A 27,103-nucleotide genomic window follows, 5' to 3' on the forward strand; every position below is an offset into this window, starting at 1 on the left:
CTCACCACATTTTCCACCCCCCACCAAACCCCAACCCCACTTACCAAGGCCCTGCTCCTCTTAGTCTGTCCTGGTAAGTGTGCACCCTTAAACCAGTTATCAATCGAATTGCCCCTGTTCTGAATCTTTTCCCAGGCCTTGATATTCCCATCACCTGGTGGGACCAAAACTGAAGACAGTATTCTGAACCGGTTTGTACCAAGGCCTATAGAGACAATAGTACTTATTTTATATTCAATAGTCATGTCAATACATTCCAACAACATATTTACTCAATAGACTCAAGGCTTTGTTCATTGACCTTCAAGGAATCATGCACCTTCGCCTGCTCATCAGCTGATCATGCAACACAACCATGCATGTGTAAACATGCTTGGAATTGCCCCATACCCAAGTGCATCATTCTACATTTTTCTAGATTAAAAAAGGCATCTACTAGATAGATGATCATTCACCCATTACATTGAGATCTGGTGAGTCAACAGTTCCCAATACTACCTCAACAATTTGGACAAAGAGCAATAACCCCAACATCAAACCCTATGGCTCTCCGCTAATGAGCACTCTGAAGCGGAACTTTTATTAGTATCTACTGTATGTGAATGCAACTAGTCGCTGATTCAAACCAAAATCTTCCCTCTAATTGCTTAAGACCTACCTTGCTCAGTAACTTTGGTGGCAGTTTGTTAGAGGTTAAGAGTCAAGATATAGAATGTTGACTAGGCTTCCAATAGCCAATGTTGCAACCTCCTCAAAAACTTCAACCAAGTTCTTTTCCAGAAGCCATGTTGAGATTCCCTATTAACCCCTTCTTTTCTAGCTGGTTGTTCACCAACTCTAATCAGCCCTTCGAGCAACTTGCCTATAGCTCAAATCAGATTAATAGGCCAATAATTTTCTGGGTCTGATTCCTTACTGTTCTTCTAGAAGGGTGGATGACAATTACCCTTCATAAATCACAGGGAATGTAAGAAGAGGCTTGTGTGTGGAGCATAAGCCAGCATGGTTCAGTTGGGCTGAATGTATAGGGCATAAACAGGCCAATGTAATTCTATGAATCACTGGTCAACAGCAGCAAATAAAATTCATGAACTTTTAAGCTGGACCAAAATAAAAATTTAAAATAAGATTGATGGATTTGTAAAGGAAAATAAAATCACACTCATTAACGCAAGATTCTATATTGAGCAGCTGACTTTTTATTTGTTCGTGGGATGTGGCCATCACTGGCTCAGCCAGCCTTTATTGCCCATCCCCAATTGTCTTCGAGAAGGTGGTGGTGAGCTTCTTGAACCACTGCAGTCCTTGGGGTGTAGGAACACCTATAGTGCTGTTAGGGAGGGAGTTCCAGGATTTTGACCCAGCAACAGTAATATAGTTCCATGTCAGGATGGTGCAGGGCTTGGAGGAGAACTTGCAAGTGGTGGCGTTCCCATGCATCTGCTGCTCTTGTCCTTCTAGGTGGAACAGGTTTGGAAGGTGCTGTTGAAGGAGCCTTGGTGAGTTGCTGCAATGCGTCTTGTAGATAGTACACACTGCTGCCACTGTGAATTGGTGGTGGAGGGAGGGAATGCTGAAGGTGGTGGTTTGGGTGCCAGTCAAGCAGGCTGCTTTGTCCTGGATGGTGTTGAGCTTCTTGAGTGTTGTAGCTGCACCCATCCAGGCAGGTGGAGAGTATTCCATCACACTCCCGACTTGCACCTTGTAGATGATGGACAGGCACTGGGGAGTCAGGAGGTGCAGCATAATGTGGCTAGTCCAGTTCAGTTTCTGGTCAATGGTAACACCCAGGATGTTAATAGTGGGAGGTCCAGCAATGGTAATGCCATTGAACATAGAGGGGAGATGGTTAGATTCTCTTATTTGAGATGGTCAATGCCTGGCATTTGTGTGACACAAATGTTACTTGCCACTTATCAGCCCAAGCCTGACTATTGCCCAGGTAGGTCTTGCTGCATCTGGACATGGGCTGCTTCGGTATCGGAGGAGTTTCAAATGGTGAACATTGCGTAAACATCCCCATTTCTGACCTTAGGATGGAGGGGTGGTCATTGATGAAGCAGCTGAAGCTGATCCCACAAAAGGAGATACTTGTGCTTTCCCAGCCCTAAAGGCCCAATCTCAAAATGGACTGAGACAGGAAGATGGAGGGAAGGATGCATTTTTTTCCCCAAATGACAAAGAAAGTCAACTACCGTGCTCCTTTGTACCCTCACCGCAGTGGCTGGATGATTAGAGGTCTTTTGCCAATGCTAAACTGAACAAAGGAGAGGCAGCTAAAGTGAAATATTTCCTGATTAATGTTATCTTATCAGTAATAATTTTCATTTGTATTTACATCATAGAACAGAGCTAGCAGCTGAAATTTATATAGCCCATTGAACATAATAAAACATCCAAAAGGTGCTTGACAGGAGCGTTCAAAGCTAAAATTAGACACTGAGCCACGCAAGGCAATAAGGGCAGATAGCCAAAAGCTTGGTCAGAGGTAGGTTTAAAGAAGCATCTTAAAAAGGAAGAGACACCCCCAGAGGGGTGTCGGGAAGGAATTTCAGAGCTTAGGGCCAATGCAGCTGAAGGCACACCAATGGTGCAGCAATTAAAAATCAGGATGGTCAGGTTGCCAGAATTAGATGAGCATAGATAGATATCAAAGAGTTATAGGATTGGAGGGGATTACAGAGATAGGGAGGTGGCGAAGCCATGGAGGGATTTGTAAACAAGCATGAAAATTTTAAAACTTGGTGTTGCTCGACTGGCAGACAATATAGGTCAGGGAGCATAGGGGTGATAGGTGAACAGGATTTAGTGCCAGTAAAGGACATGGGCAGCAGAGTTTTGGTTGACCTCAAGTTTACAGAAGGTAGAATGCAGGAAGCCAGCAAAGAATGCATTGGCAGAGTCAAGTCTAGAGGTAACAAAGTCACGAATGAGGGTTTCAGCAAATGAACTGAGGCAGGGGTGAAGGTATGAAATGGAAATAGACAGTCTTAGTGGTGGCGTGGATAAGTTGTGAGATGCTTACCTAAAGGTCACATGTGACACTAAGGTTGTGAACAGTCGGGTTTAGTCTCAGACTGTTTCCAGGGAGGGGGATGGAGTTGGTAGCTACGGAACGAAATTTGAAACGGGGGCCAAAAAAACAATGGTTTCAGTCTTCGCAATACTTAATTGAAGGAAATTTTTGCTCATCCAGTACTGGATGTCAGATAAGCAATCTGATAAATTAACAGCTGAAGAGTCGAGAGAGGTGGTGAGGTAGAGCTGAGTGTCGTCAGCACATGCGAGAAAACTAATGCTGTGCTTTTAGATGATATCACTGAAGGGCAGTGTGTAGGAGAGAAATAGAAAGGGGCCAAGGATGGGTCCTTGAAGGACACCAGAAGTAAGTGTGACAGCAGGAAGAAATGTCATTGCAAGTGTTCTTTGGCTACAATTAGACAAGAATGGAAGCAGGCGAGATCAGTCTCATCCAGCTGGGTGACAATGGAGTGGCTTTAGAGGAGGCTGGTGCGCAAAATTGTGTCAAAGGCTGCAGAGAAGTTGGGAAGAATGAGGGATAGTTTACCATGATTTTGTGTACAAAATCATGAGGTATAGACAGGGTGGATAGCAAGAAGTGGGGGATTCAATTACAAGGGGACACGAGTTCAAAGTGAAAGGGGAAAGGTTTAGGGGGGATATGCGTGGAAAGTTCTTTACGCAGAGGGTGGTGGGTGCATGGAACGCATTACCAGCGGAGGTGGTAGACGCGGGCACGATAGCGTCTTTTAAGATGTATCTAGACAGATACATGAATGGGCAGGAAGTAAAGAGATACAGACCCTTAGAAAATGGGCGACAGGTTTAGATAGAGGATTTGGATCAGCGCAGGCTTGGAGGGCCGAAGGGCCTGTTCCTGTGCTGTAATTTTCTTTGTTCTTCATATAGGAAGTCATTTGTGACTTGGATAAGAGCCATTTTGGTACTGAGCCAGGGGCAGGAACTTGGTGTAATGATTCAGAGTTCCAGGAAAGTTAGGCATGGATATGGAGGTGACAACACTTTCAAGGACTAGAGGAAAGGGAAATTGGAGATGGGGCAGTAGCTTGCAAGGATGGTGGAGTCAAGGGTGTTTTGTTTTTGTTTTCTTTTGAGAGGGGTGATGACAGCGGGTGATAACAGCAGATGGTAACACCTGAAGAGAGAACGAACCATTATCAGCCAACATGAGGACCAGCAAGGAGAGTTGGGTGATCAGTAGCTTTGTGGGAATAGGGTCATGGGAGCAGGAGGTTGGTCTCAGACAATGAGCTCAGAGGGCATGAAGCAAAATGATAGAGACACACACAGACAGAGGATTTAGGGCTTGGGCTGTGGGCTTTAGGGGAAATTTAGCCCAGTGGGCTAGTGGAAGGAGGGATGCAGCAGAGGCAGCTGATCTGATGGTCTTAATCTTAGTGACAAAAGTGCATGAGCTCCTGACACTTGAGGCGAGGGTACAGGGTTTAAAACAGTCTGCAGTAGAAAAAGGCTGGCAGTTATCTTTGCATTCCTGGAATAGTGAGCAGTTTTAGCAGATGAGAGCAGGACTGGATAGGACTCTATACGGCCAGATCTGGTGAATGGCTAAACCAGCTGTTGAGTGGGTGGGCAAAGAATTAGAAACTATGTTTGCATCTAGAAATGCCTAGACAACAACCTCAAAAGCCTCCCAGGTTCCAAATCTATTGGAGAATTGGCTTGGCAGAGAAACCTTGTATGTATATAGCACCTTTAACATTGTAAAGCATTCCAAGGTACTTCAGGAGTATGAACGGACAAAATTTAACTCCAAGCTACATAGATATTAGGACAGGTGACATAACTTGGCAGGAGGTAGGTTTAAAGCAGCGATTTTTTTTTTTTTAAATAAAAGAGAGAGGGGCACGAGGGGGTTAATGAAGGAATTCCAGAGCTTAGGTGACTAGGTAGCTGAAGGAACAGCTACCAACGATGGAAAGCAGGGATGTACAAGCAGCCATAGAGATAGGGAGGGGTCACAAAAGTCTAAGTGTATCAAGCCTGTGTCCTCAGTACCTTGCTCTATGGCAGCGAGGCCTGGACAACGTATGTCAGCCAAGAGCGACGTCTCAATTCATTCCATCTTCGCTGCCTCCGGAGAATACTTGGCATCAGGTGGCAGGACCGTATCTCCAACACAGAGGTCCTCGAGGCGGCCAACATCCACAGCTTATACACACTACTGAGTCAGCGACGCTTGAGATGGCTTGGCCATGTGAGCCACATGGAAGATGGCAGGATCCCCAAAGACACATTGTACAGCGAGCTCGCCACTGGTATCAGACCCACCGGCCGTATACGTCTCCGCTTTAAAGACGTCTGCAAACGCGACATGAAGTCCTGTGACATTGATCACAAGTCGTGGGAGTCAGTTGCCAGCGTCCGCCAGAGCTGGCGGGCAGCCATAAAGGTGAGGCTAAAGTGTGGCGAGTCGAAGAGACTTAGCAGTTGGCAGGAAAAAAAGACACAAGCGCAAGGGGAGAGCCAACTGTGTAACAGCCCCGACAAACAAATTTTTCTGCAGCACCTGTGGAAGAGCCAGTCACTCTAGAATTGGCCTTTATAGCCACTCCAGGCGCTGCTCCACACACCACTGACCACCTCCAGGCACTTACCCATTGTCTCTCGAGATAAGGAGGCCAAAGAAGAGAAGGTGGTCGTGGAAGGATAATCAATACAGAAATGAGAATGTTTAAAATGAAAACACCCAGAGGTGTTGCCAGACCCCAGAAATAATGTTGAATAAGTCCAGAAGACAAGTCAGGCACCTTTTAGCAGCTAGGTATACATTGGTGGGGTTAGCAGCAAACAGTTAGGACGACATCTTAAAAATATTTTGAATACAAAATTCAAAGCTTCAAATAAAGCTTTACCCTTTTCTTCCAAACCGCCCAGCAGAAAATTCAATCTGATAAGCCTGCAATCCTGGAGATTTCAATTCAACTTACTTTATAAAATCAAAAAGCAAAAACAAAATAAAAGCAGATGCTAGAAATCTAAAATCAAAAAGAACAAAGTGCTGGACACACTCAGTACCCGGCGAGAAGAGACAAGTTAAAATGATTCAGGTGTGGATCTTTTGTCTGAACTCATTTGTTCTCTTGACAAACACGGACTAACTTGCTCAACATTTTTAGAACTTGCACTATTTTCATTTAGATAATTCAGGCAAGAGCTGAATCTCTGAATGCCTACACATGGATTTTTGGTGGCGTGTATATGGTGAATAAGAAATAATAGCTTGGCCAAGAAAGATACAAAAGGTCTCTTAGGTTGCACATGTCTACTGAAAACCTTTGATGCCTTTTCAGTGTTCCACAAGTATCAAGATACATTTTTGATTCTTGCACTTCCACAATATATTGAGGTTATCCATTTTGGTAGCAAAAACAGGAAGGCAGATTATCTGAACAGCTATAAACAGAGAGTGGGAATATGCAGCGAGACCTGGGTGTTCTCGTACACCAGTCGCTGAAGGTAAGCATGCAGGTCCAACAGGCAGTTTAAAAAAAAGGCAAATGGTATGTTGGCCTTCATAGAGAGAGGATTTGAGTACAGCAGCAGGGATGTCTTGCTGCAATTATACAGGGCCTTTGTGAGGCCACACCTGGAATATTGTGTGCAGTTTTGGTCTCCTTATCTGAGGAAGGATGTTCTTGCTATCGAGGGAGTGCAGCGAAGGTTTACCAGACTGATCCTGGGATGGCAGGACTGACGTGTGAGGAGAGATTGAGTCGGTTAGGATTATATTCGCTGGAGTTCAGAAGAGTGAGGGGGGGATCTCATAGAAACCTATGAAATTTTAACAGGACTTGACAAGGTAGATGCAGGAAGGATGTTCTCAATGGTGGGCGAGTCCAGAACCAGGGGTCATAGTCTAAAGATATGGGGTAAACCTTTCAGGACTGAGATGAGGAGAAATTTCTTCACCCAGAGAGTGGTGAGCCTGTGGAATTCGTTACCACAGAAAGCAGTCGAGGCCAAAACATTGAAATGTTTTCAAAAAGGAGTGAGATATAGCTCTTGGGTTTATTAGGATCAAAGGGTATGGGAACAGGTTACTGAGTTGGATGATCAGTCATGATCATAATGAATGGCGGAGCAGGCTCGAAGGGCTGAATGGCCTACTCCTGCTCCTATTTTCTATGTTTCTACGTTAACAGATAGGGTTGCCAGTTTAGGCTGGACGCAACTCTGAATTTATTACATGCTCTCCTGCCTTCAACCGCCCACTCTCACTCCCACCTTGCCCATCCACATAGTGTGCCACATTCTCACACCATTTGGACAGCTTGCAGACTCTCACCCTGTCCCCACCCTAATATCTTAATGTTTGAAGAAAATGAACATTTTTTAATGCCACTAGTTTTCTCCCAGGTTGCTTGAAGCAGTGCCCTGGAGACTAATCTTTGAAAGATCCCATTGCACATTTTTAAAGAGCAGCAGGGGAGTTCCCCTATGTCTTGACCATCCTTCAGCCACCATTAAAACAGATGATCCAGTCATTATTACATTGCTGTTCGTGAGATCTTGCTGCAAGCAAATTGGCTGCCTACAAAACTCTTCAAAAGTAATGCATTGGCCAGGAAACATTTTGGGACATACGGAGGATGTCCTAAAATCAATGCGGCATGTAGCATATTTTAAAAATAAATTTTAGCAAATATGCCAAGGTACTTCATTGAAAAGAAAAGAATGTTCTGAAGAGCTGCTGGGAGAAGTGACTGGGAAGCATGCTAAAGATATGAAGAGAAGTAGGAAAGGGTTTTGTGTGGAGTTCCAAAGATAGACTTGAAATGATTAAAAACTCCATTTGTTTCACAGTTTTATTGGATAAACTGGACAAAGTCCAAAGTTTAAAAAACATACAGCAATTAATCTCTGAATGGATACTACAATGTACAAGTACTGGCAGCAGAGCATAGATGTTGATTTATGACAGCACTCTGAAGAGCTCGGAAATAAAATATGTAGAGCAAATCAATGTACATTCCTTAGCACTGAAGTAAGGCTTTAGTACCGACCTGCAGAAGGAATACTGTAATTTCCAATACAGGGATTGCTTTCTGAATGAGCACTTCATCTCTTGGATAAATGCCACTCTCTCCTTGTGTGCATACAGAAGCAGAATCCCCACTAAACTTGTTCAACACATTTATAAATAGAAAAGCATTGAAACATTCGCTCTAGAATAACAGCACTTTTAAATCAGTGGCACTCATTAATTTTGCAAAGATTTCTTTTGAGTTTTCAGAACCCTTGTCTGACAATAGCAATTCACTGGAAAGGTGTGGCACACCATTAATTCACTCCATTATAAAAAGAAAGCGAGAGAGAGGGGTAAAGGTTGCCCTCACAGGATCTCATAGCAAAACACCACAGGAAGTGGTCAACGGCACACTGTTGAGCACATTACATTCTGGAGTTAGAGACCACCAGAGTACAAAACTAGCACGACCAAGTTTCCTGAGGCATGATTTCACATTGGTTCATTTCTTTTACCCAGAATAAGGGATTTTAAACCAATATGGCTCTGACTCTTGGATCATGGCACGCAGGATAACACCTAACTTCTATCCAACCATCTCCATCTGATCCCTCCCCCCGACCTCAAAGTGTGAGGGACTTATGATTTTCTTTGTCAGTAAAATTGAATCATGGAATGTAACAGCACGAGGACATTCAGCCCAGCATGTCTGCGCCAGCTCTCTGCAAGAGCCACTCAGTCCCACATTCCCCATAGCCCTGGAAATACTCTCTTCAGGTGCTTATCCAGTTTCTTTTGGCACATTCCTTTCCCCAAGACAAGCAGCCCACATCCCACCCTTCAAAAGGTTCCCCTCTGCCCTAGCCTCAAACTCTCATGTTCTCTAGTTTCTCTCCCATTCTCCAAGCAATCCCATCTGCTCCTTCAAATCTACTCTCAGTAAACTGACCACCCAACCTCATTGATAGTGTAATGGCTTCCTCTCCTCATATACTGTCCCTCCTTGCCCACCACACCGCACCCACCTTTCAGATCAATCCAAGATTTAGATTCTTCATAATTTGATATCTCCCATTGCTGACAAATTGACTTTCTTTCAAAGCTGAACACATCCCTGCCTTTTGAAAATTATAGTACCATAAACAAACAGGAATTTCAGAAGGTTTCAGATGAGAATCTGTTACTTACTGAAAACAGCAATCACATTTTCAAAGTCATCTGAAATTCTCTCAGCTGGTTCCATTTCTTGTCACCATTTGTGAAGTCCAACTGAGGGCACATCAGTCCAGCTCAACACTGGTCCCCTCCACTGTGACAAAGTACTGCAGCAAGGCTGAGGTCACTGCCATTTAGAAACAGAGATCCTGATGAGATTTTGCTTTGTGCACAAAGTTTACCATTTCCATTAAATTAGCACATAAAGATAAGACTTCAAACAAGTAACACTCTAAAGAGTGCAGTACTCAGGGAATGCTGCATTGTCAGAGGTGCCATGCTTCAGTCTGTCCTCAGGTGGATGTAAAAGATCCTATGGCACTATTCAAGGAAAAAGTGTTCTTTCCAGCATCCTGACCAACATTTATCCTTCAACCAAAATCACTAAAACATCACATTGCTGTTTACAGGAACTTGCTGTATTTCCTACAGTGACTACACTTCAATAGTGTTTAATTGGTTGGGAAGCACTCTCTATGTTGAGATCATGAAAGGTACTAGATAAATGCAAGTTCTTTCTTTCTAACATCTTGGAATTGAAGTGACCAGATATAGATTGGATGAAATCACAAGCAGTGTCATTGCAACACAGTGTCTACGTCACACAGCATCCAAAGTCCCGATCTTGTGATTACTAGGTCAGGTGCCTAAACAAAGGGCACCATCTTGGGGGAGCAATTGTGTGGGCTTCAATAATTCCACAATTTAGGACAGAGCACCAGATTGCCTCGGAGAAAAACCAAGATGAGAGTGAAGGAATAAAGGAAGCAAGGATAAAAGTAGGATAGCTCCTTTAAAAGAGGCACTTGACATTCCTTCAGCCTCAACATTAGGTTTATGAACTTTGGATTTTTAACCATTTCTTGAACAGCAGGTGCTGATAACTGAGGATGACTGCACCAGAGCCATGAGGAGTGAAGGTGGAGGGGGCTGGGGATTCCCAATTGGCACACAGTGCTTTGCACCCCTGGACTCTATCCACCTTTCTCCATCACATTCCCAGGTCTTCTCTGCCAGATTTTCCATGCTCTGCCCCCCTCTGCTATTCTGCTGTAATCATTTACACTTCCTCCTAACCCATCATTTGTTTCTTTACTTGTCTCATTACCACCCCCTTTTGCCTCGTACCGTCATCCCTTTCGTCATTTAATCACCCCTGCCTTCCACCCTATCACAAAACTTCCCCTTTGTTCTTCTGTCCTCGTCCCTTTTTCCCTGACTATTTGCTTAAAAACAGTTAAACATCTTCAGTTGTGACCGGAAACATTAACTTTCTCTCTCCACAGATGCTGCCTGACCTATTTCCAGCATTTTCTGTTATTTCAGATTTACAGCTTCTGCAGCTTTTTTTTTTTTTGCTGTTGATTTAATATGTAATAATTTGCCTTCATGAGTCACATAGATGCATGTCCCTGTTCCCATTAACATTGAATTGCTAGGAATAGATCTTTGTTGCAATTTAGGATTTACCCACCAAGGAAACAGTTCTAAAAATAGCCTGTCGAAAATCTCCAGGCCCACAAAAATGTAAGAAATGGAAGCATATGTAGGACTGATCTCAGAGAATGCACGAGAGCAAGCGAGTGCGCGCATCTGGCAGGTGTTAAACTAATTCTTCATGGATAAGAGCTTCCATGAAAGCTGTACATGGCGTTATCTAGATCAGAATTTTTGAATACGAGCAGAGAACAGCAACGTACATAAATCGAAGAAATTCAGTACAACACCACAGGCGGTCATTTGGCCCATTGTGCCTGTGCCAGCTCTTTGAAAGGGCTATCCAATTAGTCCCAATCCCCTGCAATTATTTTTCCTGTTCAACTATTTATCCTGTTCCCTTTTGAAAGTCATTATTAAATCTGCTTCCATCACACTTTCAGGCAGTTCATTCCAAATACAACTTGCCTTGTAAAACAAAAAAAAATTCTCCCGATCTCCCTTCTGGTCCTTTTATGATTTTGACTGCCTCAAATCTCCCCTGCACTAAGCAACACCCCTGCTTTCCTAGTCCCTCCACATAACTGATGTTCCGCATCCCTGGTACCTTTTTCCAAGGTCGGACATCCTTCCTAAAGTGTGATGCCCAGAATTGGACACAAGACTGCAGCTGGTTTCTAACCAGTGTTTCAAAGATGATTTAGTATACCTTCCTTGTTTGTATTCTACTCCTTGATTTATAAAGCCAAGAATTTGTTTTCTTTTTTTAAAAAAAAAAGCCTTTTCAACTTGCCCTGCCATGTTCAAAGATTTGTGTAATTCATTCCCAGGTCTTTCTGCTCTACCACCATTTAGTTTATATTGCTTTTCCTCATTCTTCCTACCAAAATGCATCACTTCATGGTTCTCTGCATTAAATTGCATCTGCCACATGTCTGCCCATTTACCAGTCTGACTATATCCTCCTGAAGACTGTTACCATCTTCTTCACTGTTTACTACAATTGAGTTTCATGTTGAACTTTGAAATTATGCTCTCTATATCAAAGTTCAGGTCATTAATATATAATTAAGAAAAAGTAGTGAGCCTAATACTGACCTTTGGGGAGCACCACTGTGCTTTTCAAAGGGGTTGGGGGGGAAAAAAAAAAAAAGTACAACTGTTCACTTAATATCTGTCCCTTAGCCAATTTTACATCCATGCTTCCACTGTCTCTAACAAATCCAAGCTTGCTGTCATTTATTAACCCATATTTTTCCAAGTTACAATTAATTGTCATCCGATTGCTGTCTCCAAAATATTCCCCAATGTTAGGCTAACGGGCCTATAGTTGCCAGGTTTATTATTTCCCTCTCTTTTCTGAGAGAAGAAATGTCCAGTAAAACTGGACTAGTTGGAACACACAAAGAAACCACAGACAGAAAGATGAGGTTCTAGCCAATATTTCCAGAGGTTTCAGAGGCTCACACCCAAGATCAAGCAATGCAATTTGACTTTTCAAAAAAAGAGAGAGAAAGGCAAAAAGCAAGACACTAATCAGGAAGTAATTGCTAGTTAGTCCAACATCTACAGTTGGAAAACTACATATTTTATTGCACGCTATATAGGTGAAAAAGGTGGTTTTAGTGATAAGGTGTGGAGTTTGAAGTTCAGACGTGGGTAGAACGGGACATCAAGAACAAGCACTGACGCAGGGAAGTATGAAGCATTCACTGGGGAAAAATTAGCTTTTTTCATCTGCTGCAAGTAAGCAGTCAATGTCAAGCTATTACTAAAACAAGACTAATCAAGTACTGGGATGCATCTCAAGGGCATTGATTATAAAAATCAGACTGTTATTTGACCTAGAATAATTCTTTGGGAAGGCCACATATGGAACATTATGTGCCATTTTAACGCCTCTTTCTTCAAGTGTATATATTAGTCACACAACTAAATGTGGCATCCCAGGGGTGGGTGGGAGAAAAATAGAGGGAAGGGACAAAAATCATGATTCAGCTCCTTAAAGGACTGAAGGATGAAAAGGTCACGCAGCTTCGACAGATCAAAGTGAGGGTCTGGGAGCACAAAGTTATCAAAAGACACAGGGTTAGAAGAAAAAAAAATGTCCTCCCTTCTTTAAATTAGAAAAAAATTCCCAAAATAAGTAGCCAGTGCACTAGATTGGTTCCCAGGATGAGAGAGTTGTCCTGTAAGGAGAGGCTGAGTAAATTAGATCTATATTCCCTGCAGTTTAGAAGAACGAGAGGTGATCTCACTGAAACATGCGAGATTCTAAAAGGGTTTGACACGACAGACAGACAGAGGTGCTCCCTGACTAGGGAATCTCAACCTGAGGCTGTGCCTTCGTGGTCAAGGGGTTGATCATTTACAGCTGATATGAGGAGAAATTTCTTTGCTCAGAGTTGCAAATCTTGGGAATTCTCTATCCCAGAGTGTGTGAATGTGCCATTGTCAAGTATATTCAAGGCTGAAATAGATTTTTGATCTCAGGGAATCAAGGAATCTGGGGAGAAGGTGGGAAAGTGGAGTCGAGGCACAAGATCAGCCATGATCGTATTGAATGGCAGAGCAGGCTCTAGGGGCCTTATGGTTTACTGCTGCTCCTATTTCTTATGTTCTTAATGCTAACACTCAAAGGATTTTTAAAAAGATTGCTGCCTATAATTTCAAGAGCACTGGCAAGGCTGAATTGATTGTCCATCTCTAGTGGAGGCGAAGTTCTGTCCGTCGTAAATTGCTGCAATCTTTATGGTGATGGGGGCTACACAATTACATTAGGCATTTCCAGGATTCTGGCCCAGTGAAGTCGGAACTTCAGAATAGATCAGATCAGTTTTCTTTTTTGAAAAAGGGCAAACAAACCAAAAATGTGCCAGTCACACTGCGACCAAAGACCAATAGAATGAACGGCAACTTAAAACCAGATCAGGATCTGGCTCAGCAATAAGCTAGCGGTGAGAAAAAGCGGTATTGCATTTCACACGAGACTTCTAGTTAGCTGGAATTTGTCTTTTAAAAAGCAGGAATACAAGGGGAGTTGATCATATGGAGGAGTTTAAATTTAAAGTTGAGGCGCTCAGGAAATAACACAAGTCGGTGAAAATGCACCATTGGATGAGCAAGTAAGGATCTAATAAGAGAATGAATTTCATTTGCTCTCTGCTTTAGTCAGGGGTGTTTGCCTTCTCCAGAAATTGGATAGAAACTGTCCCAAGGAGACACAGCAAGTGGTGTAGATGGGAGCAGGAAATTACAAAAAAGGGACATGGACAGAGGGAGCAGGACTAGTTCTTGGCTGGCAAAGAGATTTCATTGTAGAAAAGGTCAGTGGATTAACAGTTAGCATACACATGGCCAATATGATCACCTGGACTGATCACAGTGGGTGGGTGGGTGCTGTCAAAGAGGAATGAGAGATTGTTTTCTCCCCCCCTTCATTTGCCCTGGGTTTTTTACCTCTCCCAGGAGACTGCTTGGTTTCTTGGATGGTGGATGGGAATGTGGTGGTGAGGAAGCATTTAGTTACAATGTTCTGCACATTGTGGGTGTGGGGCAGGCTTGATGCTCCAGCTGGTCTTTCCGTGCCCAATATTTTCATACGTGAAACTGTGGCATATGGAATTCAATGTGGCAAAGTGGGAGGTCATCCACTTTGGACCAAAGAAAGATATGGTATTTTCTGAGCTGTGCACACACACACAACTGGGAGTCTCTGCTAAACAGAGTGACAGCAGGAATCTGGAGAAAGAAGGGGAAGGAGGAGCCAAGTGCTTCAAACCAAGAGGCAACACTAAATATATAATCCATCAAGGTAATCAATTTGGTCTAAAGGAATTTGTTTTAAATAAGGAAAATGGAACAGCTGAGACTCATTGCCAGTAATTCCCATGCCATGTGAGAACTCCAGGTTTCTTCATACAACCTGGATAATCACGTGTAGCAAGTGCCTCCAGTTGCTTGACCTCAAGCTCAGGGTTTCTGAGCTTAAGGAGCAGCTGGAGTCACTGCAGGGCATACCGGGGGCTGAGAATTTCCTGGCATGCATGTTCCAGGAGGTGGTCCCCCTCATAAGTTCCAAGAGTTCAGAAGAACAGAAGTGGCTGGCCATTCAGCAAGGTAGGAAAAGGCAAGGAGTGCTGGAATCCACCAGGAGTGTGACACTCAAACCAGTTTTTTTTTTAAATGAATACCAGTGAGGGTGACAACACCTTGGCAGAGTTTAGTGTAGAGCACATCCAAGGAATATTGGGCAAATGACTGTGCAGGTTCAAAAGCCAACAAGACAGTCTTTTTTGCAATAGCCAATGCGAGTCCCACATGGCGAGTTGTCCTTTATCCTGGCACCAGGGAGGCATCACAAGTAGTATAGAACATTATGTGGGGTGGGGAAACGAGGCAAACAGCAAGAAATCATGGTTCACGTGGAAATCAATGATCTTGGAACGATCAAGGGTTGATGGCCCTGCAGTCAGAGTTTCAGGAACACAGGAAATTTAAAAAAAAAAAACAGGACCTTAAAAAGGATTACTCCCAGTGCCATGAGCTAGTGATAATAGGAATATCAGGTTAAAACCTGTTAATGTGTGGCTGGGGAAATGGTGCAGGAGGGAGTGCTTCAGATTCCTGGGGCATTGGGTCTAGTTCAAGGTGAACAGGTCACCCCTCAAAGCTGGGACAAATGTCCTTGTGGGAAGGGTAACTAGTGCTGTGGGAGAGGATTTAAGCTAACTTGGGCAAGTGGATGGGCACCAGGCTGAAACATTAGGAGAAACAAGGTGCTCAAAAGGTTGGCAAGAGGGAAATAGCACTAGAGTAAATGTTCAGAAATAGGAGAAATCAAACAGGGAACAAATGTGAAACAGTCCAAGATGGGTTTGGAGTGCATATACACAAATGCACAGTGGTAAATTCGATTAGGTGACCTGCAGACTCAAGTAGCCACATGGGACTGTGGTCTAGTGGTAATAAAAGACTTGGCCCAAAAGGATGGAGAAAGGAATATTGGTGGCTACAAGATAATCAGGAAAAATTAGGTAAGAAAAAAAAAAGAGACATGGTGGCAGTATTGATCAAAAAGAAACAATTATAGCACTAGTGGGAAATGATGCAGTTGAGGGGCCAAAGACACAGTCTACTTGGCTTGAATCAAGGAACAGGCGCTACTATTACACTACTATAGTATGCTATAGACCAGCAAAAAGTGGGAATGAGGTAGGAGGAGCAAATTTGCCAGAAAATTGTAAGAATTACAGTGTAGTGATAATGGAGGACTTCAATTAAGCTAATATAGAGTGGGCTAGTAAAAGTGTAAAGGGAAAAAAAAAGAGGGTAGAGAATTCCTGAAATATGTACAGGGCAACTTCCATGATCAGTGTGATTCCAGCCCACGGAAAGAAGCAGTGCTGGATCTAGATCTGGGGAATGAAGTGGGGAAGTGGAGCATATTTCAGAATAATTATGGAAAGGACAAGGTACAATCAATCAACGATAAAAGAAAACTTGACTGGAGGAGGTCAAACTTTAGTGAATTAAAAAGGAATCTGGCCCAGGTAGCAGGAATCTAAAATTGGTAGACAAAATAGTAATTGACTAATGGAAAGTCGAAGGAGAAGATTCGGGCGAAGAGTAGACTTTTTTCTAACATTTGCCAACTCTGATGAAAGGTCACAGACCTGAAACGTCAACTCTCCACTGATGCTGCCTGACCTGCTGAGTATTCTCAGCACTTATTTCAGATTTCCAGCATTTGCAGTATTTTGCTTTTACATTACATTGCCATTTGTGGGACTTTGCTGTGTGCAAATTGGTGGCTACATTCTTTAGTAAATAGACTTTAGATGAACTTCAATGGCTGTGAAGCACTTTGAGAGGTCTTAAACTCAAGTTTTTCTTCCCCTTTAATTCTATGATACTGCAGGGCAATCTAGAGGATGGTACCCCTACAGTCCAGGACAGTCAAGGCTTATAATCAGGTTCAATGTAACAACAACTTGAGGCATAGTAACCCAATGCCACGATCTGAATAATAACTTAGGACAATCCACAATTCACTCCCTCCCTAGTGTAATTCAAAACCAATATTGGCGTGTGGTAGGGCTGAGCTTTTCAGCTGCTCAGATACTCTCCCTTTGCCCATGGAAACAAGAAACAGCAAACAAAAAACAAATCCCCTTCATCACAAATAAAGCAAGCCTTTGTGGCATGGAGTCTGACAAAAAGTTAATAACTGAGACAGAACAACTCCCGAGACACATCAGATTTGAAGGATGCCATCACAGGGAAAATATTTGGTTATTTTTATTACATTATTTGTTTGCCAATACTTGACCGACTGATTCGATTGAAACTGATCACGTCAGCTTTTCTTGCAATCCAAGGTTGGACATTAAAACATCCCCTGATCAGATCTGAAATTCTCCACTGACCATTCCTCATACAATTACCAAAAGAGAAATATTTGATTCATTCACTTGGAAGTTATTGGATCTCGTCATGCTCAGATTGGCTTTGTTTTGCATACATTACTAGAGGGAACACACACACATGCAACTTACTGGAAATAAAAAGGGTTAGGGTGGGGAGGGAGGAGAATAAAAATAAGGGAGGAATAGGAGAGCAAGTTTTAGATTCTTTTCACACTGGCTCCCGTTCACTAGAAGGCAGGTTGCACAGACCGATTCCTCATGGGAATCACTACTGGAATTAACAAAGAATTTAACAGGGAAGCAACAATTGTGGCTTCTATCCCACTTATTCTTTTCAATAAGACATGACGGAATCAAAATATGGACCAATTTTGACACTTAAAATGGACATAAGAGAAAACTAATAAAACATGCAGTTGCAAAGCACAATCAGCTCAAACGGTACATTAAACATACCAAAGTAACGATCTTATTCAATCTCAACACAAGGCATTTACATCTTTCCCTTAGACTAGCCATCTGCTGTCCTCCATTTTGAATTCCAGTAACAAGGGGGCAACCCATCCACCACCGATGCACAGTGGCAGCAGTGCGTACCATCTACAAGATGCACTGCAGCAACACACCAAGGCTCCTTTGACAGCACCTTCCAAACCAGTGACCACTACCACCTAGAAGGACAAGGACAACAGACCCATGGGACCACCACCACCTGCAACTTCCCCTCCAAGCCACACACCATCCTGACTTGCAACTATATTGCCATTCCTTCACTGTCACTGGGTCAAAATCCTGGAACTCCTTCCCTAACAGCATTGTAGGTGTACCTACACCAGTTGGACTGCAGCGGTTCAAGGCAGCAGCTCACCATCACCTTCTCAAGGGCAATTAGGAATGGGCAATAAATGCTCACATTCCATGAATAAATACAAACAAAAAGCCTCCACTTTAAAACCTAGCTATTTAACTTGTATTTCATTGGAATTATGCCCTTCATTTTAATTCTCAATGAGGGAGGCAAATCCAAAATAGGCCGACTTACTAATTATAAGTCAATCATGTAAATAACTATAAACACTGAAGCAGCAAGCAAATTCTCTGTCCATGTTGCTCGAAGACCCTGTACTCCATTGGTGTCATTTTTAAAATAAAGCAATGAAGCTTACAAAATAAAGGGAAACGAAAACTGTAAATACCAACCTTCACTTTTAGGAATGGACTCTATCCCTTCGAATGCCTTACCTGGCATCTCAGCACAGAGCTCATTAGCAGAACCTGAAGAGAGAACAAAAAGTGCTCTTAAACATGTCCAAGATATGCCTACGAAAAAATACCCTTATATTACACCTGGATAGTCTCGCTGTGTCAACTTTGGTTCAGTGGTAGCACTCTTGCCTCAATGAGGAAGTTGTGGATTGAAGTCCCACTCCAGAGACCAGAGTGCATAATCAAGGTTGATGCTCCTGGTATAGTACTTAGAGTGCTGCACTGTCAGAGGTACCATGTCATTTGATAAAATGCCACATAACAGGCTTGTCAGCAAAGTTAAAGCCCAAAGAATAAATGGGGACAGTAGCAGCATGGATACAAAATTGGCTGAGTGACAGGAAACAGTAGTTGTGAACAGTTGTTTTTCAGACTGGAGGAAAGTATATAGTGGGGTTTCCCAGAGGTTGGTATTAGGACCCCTGCTTTTCTCAATACATACGACTAGACTTGGGTGTTATGACCAGGTGAGCAATGTGTCTAGGGGTCTTCGGCTGTCTTTACCTGGTCTTATTGTAAGAGGGTTTAATTTTAAACACACTGTTTTGAGCTCCCCCTTTGCGAATCCTTGTTCACAGTTTCCAATTATCAGTCAAATAACTGAGCACACACAGGCTTTCTTTGGTTTAAAGCAAAAAGAGGAAATTTATTAAACCTTAAATTTAAACTCCAATATGGTTCATACCTACAGATATACGACGCGCTCACGCTAGCATGTGCACGCGATATAAACATGCAGATAGGAATAGAAAGAAAAAAAAAAGCGTTTGAGGCAATATCTGGTTACTGTTTCAAGCTTGCTGTAGGCCTAGATTGAAGATATTGTCTTGCGAATCATTGGGGCCCAGTAATCATAAAACTTTGTTCATATGGCAAACCCTTCAGAGTTTCACGTGTTTTCACAAGATTCAGTTCCATGGGAAGAGATGAAGGCAGACAGACAGGAGGGGAGATGTTCAGTCCTTGAGCAACCTTTGTTGGGAGTTCAAAAACTCTGCAATAGCCAGTCATGTGACTAAAATTGGTCTGACCACTGTGTATTGGAGGAACAGGGATTGGCTCCCTTTGTTTCCACATTGTCTGGTACGATGCAAATGTCCTTCCAGTCAGAGATTGCAATTTTAAAAAAGTTTTAATGTTCTTGTGGCAAAATAATGTGTACCTCAGTCTTGGCAGGTGGAGTTTGCCTGACAGTATACAGGGCAAAATTTCAAAAATTGTGGATGACACAAAACTTGGAAGTATTGTAAACAGTGAAGAGGATAGTGATAAACTTTGAGGACAGACAGACCAGTGGAATGGGTGGACAAGTGGCAGATGAAGTGTAATGTAAAGAAGTGTGAAGATATAGGAAAAATGAGGAGGCAATATAAATTAAAAGGGTACAATTCTAAAGGACATCCAAAAAGCTGACAAATCCAACCTGGCCAATTACCACCCCAGTCTACTCTCAATCAGCAAAGTGATGAAAGGGGTCGCCAGTTCTATCAAGCAGCACTGGCTCAGCAATAACTTGCTCTGATGCAGAGTTTGGGTTCCGTCGGGGCCACTTGGCTCCTGATCTCATTACAGCCTTGGTCCAAACATGGTGAGGTGGACATCAAGGCAGCATTTGACCAAGTTATGGCATCAAGGAGCTGTAGCAAAACTGGAGTCAATGCTAATCAGGGGGAAAACTCTCCTCTGGTTGGAGTCAAACCTAGCTGAAAGGAAGATGGTTGTGGTTGTTGAGATCAATCATCTCAGTCGCAGGAGTTCCTCAGAGTAGTGTCCTAGACCCAACCATTTTCAGTTGCTTCATCAATGACCTACCTCCATCATAAGGTCAGAAGTGGGGATGTTCAGCACCATTCACACCTCCTCAGATACTGAAGCAGCCCATGTCTAGATGTAGCAAGACTTGGACAACATCCAGGCTTGGGTTATGTGGCAAGTAACATTCGCACCACACAAAATCCAGGCAATGACCATCTCAAACAAAGAGAATCTAACCATTGCCTCTTGATGTTCAATGGCATTACCATCACTGAACTCCCCACTATCAACATCCTAGGGGCTACCATTGATCAGAAATGGAATTTGAGTAGCCACATAAAGGCTGCGACTACAAGAGCAGGTCAGAGACTGGGAATTCTGTGACGAGTAACTCACTTCCTGACTCCCCAAAGTCTGTCCACCATCTACAAGGTGTAAGTCAGGGGTGTGATGGAATACTCTCCACTTGCCTGGATAGGTACAGCTCCAACAACACTCAAGAAGCTCGACTCCATCCAGGACAAAGCAGTCCACTTGATTGGCATCTCATCCACCACCTTCAACGTTCACTTCCTTCACCACCGACACACAGTGGCAGCAGTGTGTACCATGTACAAGATGCACAGCAGCAACTCGCCAAGGCTCCTTCTATAGCACCTTCCAAACCAGTGACCTCTACCACCTCAAAGGACAAGGGCAGCAGATGCATGGGACCACCACCACATGCAAGTTCCCCTCCAAGCCATACACCATCCTGACTTGGAACTATAGTCGCCATTCCTTCACCGTCACCAGGTCAAAAATCCTGGAACTCATTTCCTAACACGGTTAGTGTACCTGCACTCCAGGACTGCAGCAGTACAAGAAGGTAGCTCTTCACCACCTTTGCAAGAGTAGTTCGGGATGGGCAATAAATGCTGACCTAGCCAGCGACGCCCACATCCCATGAACAAATAAAAAAAAGAGCAGCGGGATCTGGGGGTATATATGCACAAGTCATTGGAAGATTGCAGGACAAATTGAGAAAGCAGTTAATAAAGCATATGGGATCCACAGTTTTGTAAATTGGGGCATAGAGTACAAAAAAAAAGGAAGTGGTGATAAACCTGTGTATAACACTGGTTTGGCTATTGTGTCTAGTTGAACTGTGATCTTGTTGAATGGCAGAGCAGGCTCAAGGAACCAGGTAGCCTGCTCCTAGTTCATATGTGCATGGCACCACACTTTCAGAAAGGATTTTAAGGGACTAGAGTGCACAGAAAAGATTCACGACAACAGTTTTCAGGGATGAGGAACTTCACTTACGTGGATAGGTTGGAGAAGCTGGGTCTGTTCTCTTTGAAGATTAAGAGGAGATTCAAAATCACAAGGAGTCTGGACAGAGTAGATAAGGAGAAACTGTTCCCATTGGCCGAAGGATTCAGAAACAGAGGACACAGATTTAAGCTGAAAGGCAAAAAAAAACTAAGTGGCATGAGCAAAACTTTTTAATAAAAACAGCGAGTGGTTAGGAACTGGAATGCACTGCCTGAGTTTGTGGCAGAGGCAGATTCAAAAATAGAGGCCTTCAAAAGAAAACTGGGTAATTATATTTTATATTTAGAGATACAGCACTGAAACAGGCCCTTCGGCCCGCCGAGTCTGTGCCGACCAACAACCACCCATTTATACTAACCCTACAGTAATCCCATATTCCCTACCACCTACCTACACTAGGGGCAATTTAAATGGCCAATTTATCTATCAACCTGCAAGTCTTTGGCCGTGGGAGGAAACTGGAGCACCCGGCGAAAACCCACACGGTCACAGGGAGAACTTGCAAGCTCTGCACAGGCAGTACCCAGAATCGAACCTGGGTCCCTGGAGCTGCGAGGCTGCGGTGCTAACTGCACCACCCCATCTGAAGGGAAAAAATTTGCATGGCTATAGGGAAAAGGCAGGGGAGGTGGGACTAGGCAAGTTGTTCTTGCATGGAGCTGGCATGGTCACAATGGACCGAATGGCCTCCTTCTAAGCCATAACCATTCTATTATTCTATATTTGCTCATGACACCAAATTGGGAGGGATATTCAACATAGAGGACTCTAACAAGTTAGAAGATGGCATCAATAAATGAAGAATGGGCACACAACTGGCAAATGGATTAACAGATAAGTGAGAGGCATGACATTTTGCTAATAATGAGGTCACATATTACTCAGAAAAGAATCTAAATGGGGTCGGGGAGCAAAGGAATCTGGGAGGGTAAATACACAAAATCATTGAAAGTTGAGACACAAGTCAGTAAGGCCTTAAAAGGCAAACCAAGCACTAAGATTATTTCTAGAGGAAGAGAGAGTTGAAAAAGGAAACTTGTTCGAAGCTTGTAGCAAAGCTCGATTAGGTCACATGGAGTATTATGCACATTTCTGGTTGCCAGATTAATATTTTTTTTTTAAAAAAAGGACATAGAAGCACTAGAGAGAGAGTGCAAAAACAATTTACAAAGGGTGCTACCAGACCTGCAAGGTTACACCGATCAGGAAAGAATGAACAGGCTGGGGCTCTCTCTGAAAGGAAGGTGGAGGGTGACCCAATAGTGGTCTTTAAGGTTTTGACAGAATAGATACAGAGTGCTTCCTTTGCAGACAACAGAAAAACCTGGAGGTCATCAACAAAATAGGTCACCAAGAAATCAAATAGGAAATTCAGAAGAAACTTCTTTTCTGAGAGAGCAATAATGTGGAACGTGCTATCACAGGGAGTGGGCGAGGTGAATAGTATAGATGCATTTAAGGGGCAGCTAGATAAGCATCAGTTTGAAGGAAAGAGGGTTATACTGAGAGTTAGTGAGGAAGGATGGGAGGAGGCTCAAGTGGAGCATAAATGGAATGGACTCGTTGGGCCAAATGGCCTGTTTCTGTGCTACATATTTGACATAATTCTATGTTATGTGCTTTTAGCAAAGCTGCTTTACTTTTTTTTTAAATACAAAAACAGTCTCATCCACAATAAGTATACAAAATTTCTTACAAGCAACTCATTGACAATCTCACATACATACAAGTTGTTCATAATTTAATTGGAATATATAGTGGGAAATGAACACAAATTATATACAAACACTAACTTCATTCTTTTTGTACATCTCAAACTGAAATAGGTTACACACAAAATGGTGCAACTGAGCTAATTATTTGCAAGCTATTACAAGAGCAGAATAGGATAGGACCTGCTAATACAGTTTGTTAATAACCCTGACAGCGTAACATAATTAATCCCACATGAAAACTTTACTCCCGAATCACTAATTGAAAAACATTCTTGGTTGAATGTATTTCTTCAAGTCTACTGTAATGCTACTGCTCATCAGAAATGTTATTAAGACTCGAGGCTCCTTCTGCCCTTCCAGGTGGATGTAAAAAGATCCCATGGCACTATCTTAAAGAACAGGGGAATTCTCCTGGTACAGAAAGCAAAATACAGCTGAAATTCTGAAATAAAAACAGAAAATGCTGGAAATACTCCAGTCAGGCAGCATCTGTGGAGAAAGTGTTAACATTTGGAAATGTCAACAAGCTGAAACATTAACTTTCTCTCACCACAAATGCTGCCAGACCCAATGAGCATTTCTAGCATTTTCAGTTTTTTTATTTGCGTTCTCCCTAGTGTCCTGGCCAATATTTATCCTTCAACTAACCACTAAAACAGATGATCTGGTCATTACTACATCGGTTTGTGGGATCATGCTGTGTGCAAATTGGCCACCAGGTTTCTTAAATACATTTCAGTGACTACACTGGAGAAATACTTCATTGGCTGTAAAGCACTTTGGGAGAGAGATTTTGAAAGGCACCTCAGAAATGCAAATCTTTCTTTGACGATATAGTGAAAAATGACCTCTGCTAAAGAAAACCAGTCCACCATGTGGGTTAACTTAGCATTCAGTTCTTAACATACTCACCCAGTCTCCAAGTTTACAAATGCTTCAAACAGTGGATGCTAGAGTGTGAAAAAACCTTGATTGAGGATTTTACTTGTGGGTGTGGTGAGAAACAATAACTTGCATCCATATAGTTCCTGAAATATAGTAAAACAATTCCAAGGTACTTTACAGGAGCATTAACATACAAGATCTGACACCGAGCCACATAAGGAGATATTAGGGAAGATGACCAAAAGCAGCAGCCATGGAGCATTCCAGGAGGAAAGGAGGGCAATTCCAGTGCACAGAGTCTTGGCAGCTGAAAGCACAGCAGCCAATGGTGAAGTCATTAAAACTGCAGAGGCTCAAGAGGCCAGAATTGAAGAAGTGCAGATACTGTAAAGGGTTGTAGGGCTGGAGGAGACTACAGAGAATTGGGGGTGGGGGGGGGGGGGCGGTTGTGGGTGCACAAAACCATGGAGGGATTTGAAAATGAGGGCGAGAATTTTAAAATTGAGACATTGTTTAACTGGACGATGGGCGAATGGGACTTGTTGAGTTGAGAGTTGGGACGCAGGCAGCAGAGTTCTGGATGACCTCAAGTTTATGGAGGGCAGAAAACGGGAGGCTGACCAGGAGTACACTGGAATACTCAAGTCTAGAGATAACAAAGGACATGGATAAGGGCCTGGACATCAGCTGAGGCAGGGCAGAGCCAGGCAATGTTACAGAGGTGGAAATAGGCAATCTTAGTGATGGCACAAATCTGTGGTCAGAAGCTCATAACCTTGGTGTCATATTTGACCCCGATTAACAGTCTAGTTCAGCCTCAGACAGTTGCCAGGAAGAGGGATGGAGGGATTCAAACAAACATGAAGTTCCAGGAAAAATCAGCATGGATTTGGAAGGAGACAGCACGTTCAAGGACTTGAGAGGAAAGGGAGGCTGGAGAGGAGCAGTCATTTGCAAGGAGGGAAGATTCAATGGTTAATTTTCTTTTCCTGTGGAGAGGCAATGACAACAGATTTGAAGGAGAGTGGGGTAGTACGCGAGAAGAGGACCACTGATAATATCGGCTAACATGGGAGCTAGAAGGGGAAGTTGAGTGGGAATAGGGTCGAAGGAGAAGGTGGTGGTTCTCATGGGCACTGAGCTTGGAAAGGGCATGAAGAGGATATAGGAGAGAAACTAGAGAAAAGTAGTGAGTTCAGGGTTAGGGCAATGAAGGAACCTTAGCTGAAGTTTGTCATGGTGTGCAGGAGGTGGGGGGGGCAGGGAGGGGAAGGGAGGGAACAGGCAGCTGAATGTTACTAAGATTGAGAGCATCCAAAGACGTCCATCAGCTCCTTGCACTTTATGAAGGGGAGGGCAGAGGAAACAGGACAGAGGGGGTTCAAGACAGTTTGTAGTAGAGAAAGGAAACTAAGGGTTATCTTTGCATTCCAGGATAATCCTGGAATAGTGGGTAGTTTTGGCAAGTGAGGACAAGACCAAATAGAGCTGTGTGGTCTAGCCAGATCTGGTGACTGGCTTAGCCAGTTGTCCACCATGTCTGTTCAAGTCTGTGTCCCTTGGACATAGGGAGCAGAGATCAGGGCCATAAACAAATGGAATGGCCAGGGCTAGAGATTTAATGGTTTTAATGGGGTCTAGGGCATCATAAAGGCAGAAGCAAGGATCGGGTTGAGCAGATAAGCAACTCTAAAACTGACGGTGAACGGAGGTCCAAATGGTAAACAGTTCTGATTTTGAAAGAGCAGTTGTTAAATGAATTGGGAGAGAGTTTTTCCTCTCCCCAGGGACAGACACAGAAAGAAGGGTTGGGAGAGGGAAGTGGAATGTGAGTAGAGATTGAAACAAGGGAGTGATCAGAGGTGACCTTATCTGTGATTGACGTGAGAAGGCAAAGTCAAGGGGGATGACCATGAATGGTGTGGGTAGTGGAATGATGGAGGGAGAATAGGGCTGTGAACCCAGGACAGCACATGATGAATTGAGCTGGAGGTTGAAATCACCAAGGATCACAAGTCGCTCAGTGTATAGGCTGAGGGAAGAAAGCAGTGAAGGCATAAGTGGGAAAATTAGGGTACTGGAGTGAGTAGAGAATGAGGTTTTTAAAATGAGAGTTGCATGGAGTGGAACAAGCAGATGGCGGCAAAGATATAAGGGAACAGACGAAAGTGATTTGCAACATAGGAAGATAGGAGTAGGCCATTCAGCCCCTCAAGCCTGTCCTGCCATTTAATGAGATCATGGCCTAACTCCATATACCTGCCTTTGGCCCATATCCCTTAATATCATTGCTTAACAAAAATCTCATTTAAAATTAACAACCGTTCTAGCTTCAACTGCTGTTTGTGGGAGAGAGTTCCAAACCTCTACCACCCTTTACGTAAAGGTGCTTCCTAACATCTCTCCTGAACGGTCTGGTCCTAATTTTTAGACAATGTCCCCTAGTTTTAGAATCTCCACCCAGTCATAAGAGCCCCACTACCACAGAGATGATCCAAGAAGGGCATGTGGGGGCAGTATAACCAGACAGGGAGGGTTCAGTTAGAGGAACAGTGTCATCACCCCTCAGCCAAGTTTCCATCAAGGCCATGATGTCAATGCAATCATCCACAATAAGCTCATGGATGGCAAGAGCCTTGTTAACAAGTGAACGGACATTGTGCAGAGAGATATGGAGAGGGATGGTGGAGTTCACAGGGTCAGCACTGGGAGGAAAGGAGATTGGCAAGATAAACCCCCAGAAGGTGCATTGGTTGGGAAGTTCGGTGAGACAGTAGGATGGGGTACTTGTGGTTGCTGTTTGTAAGGAGCCAGCGATGAGTTCCTTAATGGACCCTTCCGAGGATGCCAATAGGCACAAAGGGGAGCTGTAGGCTTATCTAAAGAGAGATAAGGCTGGGACAGTGGCAGAAGAGGTAGGAAGGTCAAAAAGAGTGAAGGTTTGGATAAGGATTTGGGAGGGTGGAGTACCAGAGAAATGTGCAGCAAGGGATCAAATGCAAATTTGCTATGCACAAGGGTTTCCATACTGATAAATCACCAGACAACATTAACCA

The 27,103-nt window shown here is 43.3% G+C and overlaps 1 protein-coding gene across 15 annotated transcripts in view; it reads right to left on the reverse strand.

Annotated features, from left to right (window-relative positions):
- Positions 1-27,103, reverse strand: part of LOC137376267 (pleckstrin homology domain-containing family G member 1-like) — a 189,535-nt gene that overhangs the window by 102,784 nt on the left and 59,648 nt on the right. For 3 of the 15 annotated variants that reach the window (XM_068044478.1, XM_068044475.1, XM_068044477.1), the window contains 3 exons: positions 24,075-24,190; positions 21,436-21,576; positions 18,310-18,384 (listed from right to left, as the gene is read on the reverse strand). The exons of 1 other annotated variant lie outside the window; for it this stretch is intronic. In XM_068044478.1, coding sequence (XP_067900579.1) covers positions 18,310-18,358 — 49 coding nt within the window. In that variant the 5' untranslated portion in view covers positions 18,359-18,384; positions 21,436-21,576; positions 24,075-24,190. Of the gene's footprint in view, positions 1-9,217; positions 9,372-18,309; positions 18,388-21,435; positions 21,577-24,074; positions 24,191-27,103 lie in introns of those variants that run through there. 11 more of the 15 variants (XM_068044480.1, XM_068044476.1, XM_068044479.1 and 8 more) reach the window with 7 other exon arrangements.

Source organism: Heterodontus francisci, chromosome 13 (genome assembly GCF_036365525.1).
Source record: "Heterodontus francisci isolate sHetFra1 chromosome 13, sHetFra1.hap1, whole genome shotgun sequence".
Classification (NCBI taxonomy): Eukaryota; Metazoa; Chordata; class Chondrichthyes; order Heterodontiformes; family Heterodontidae; genus Heterodontus; species Heterodontus francisci.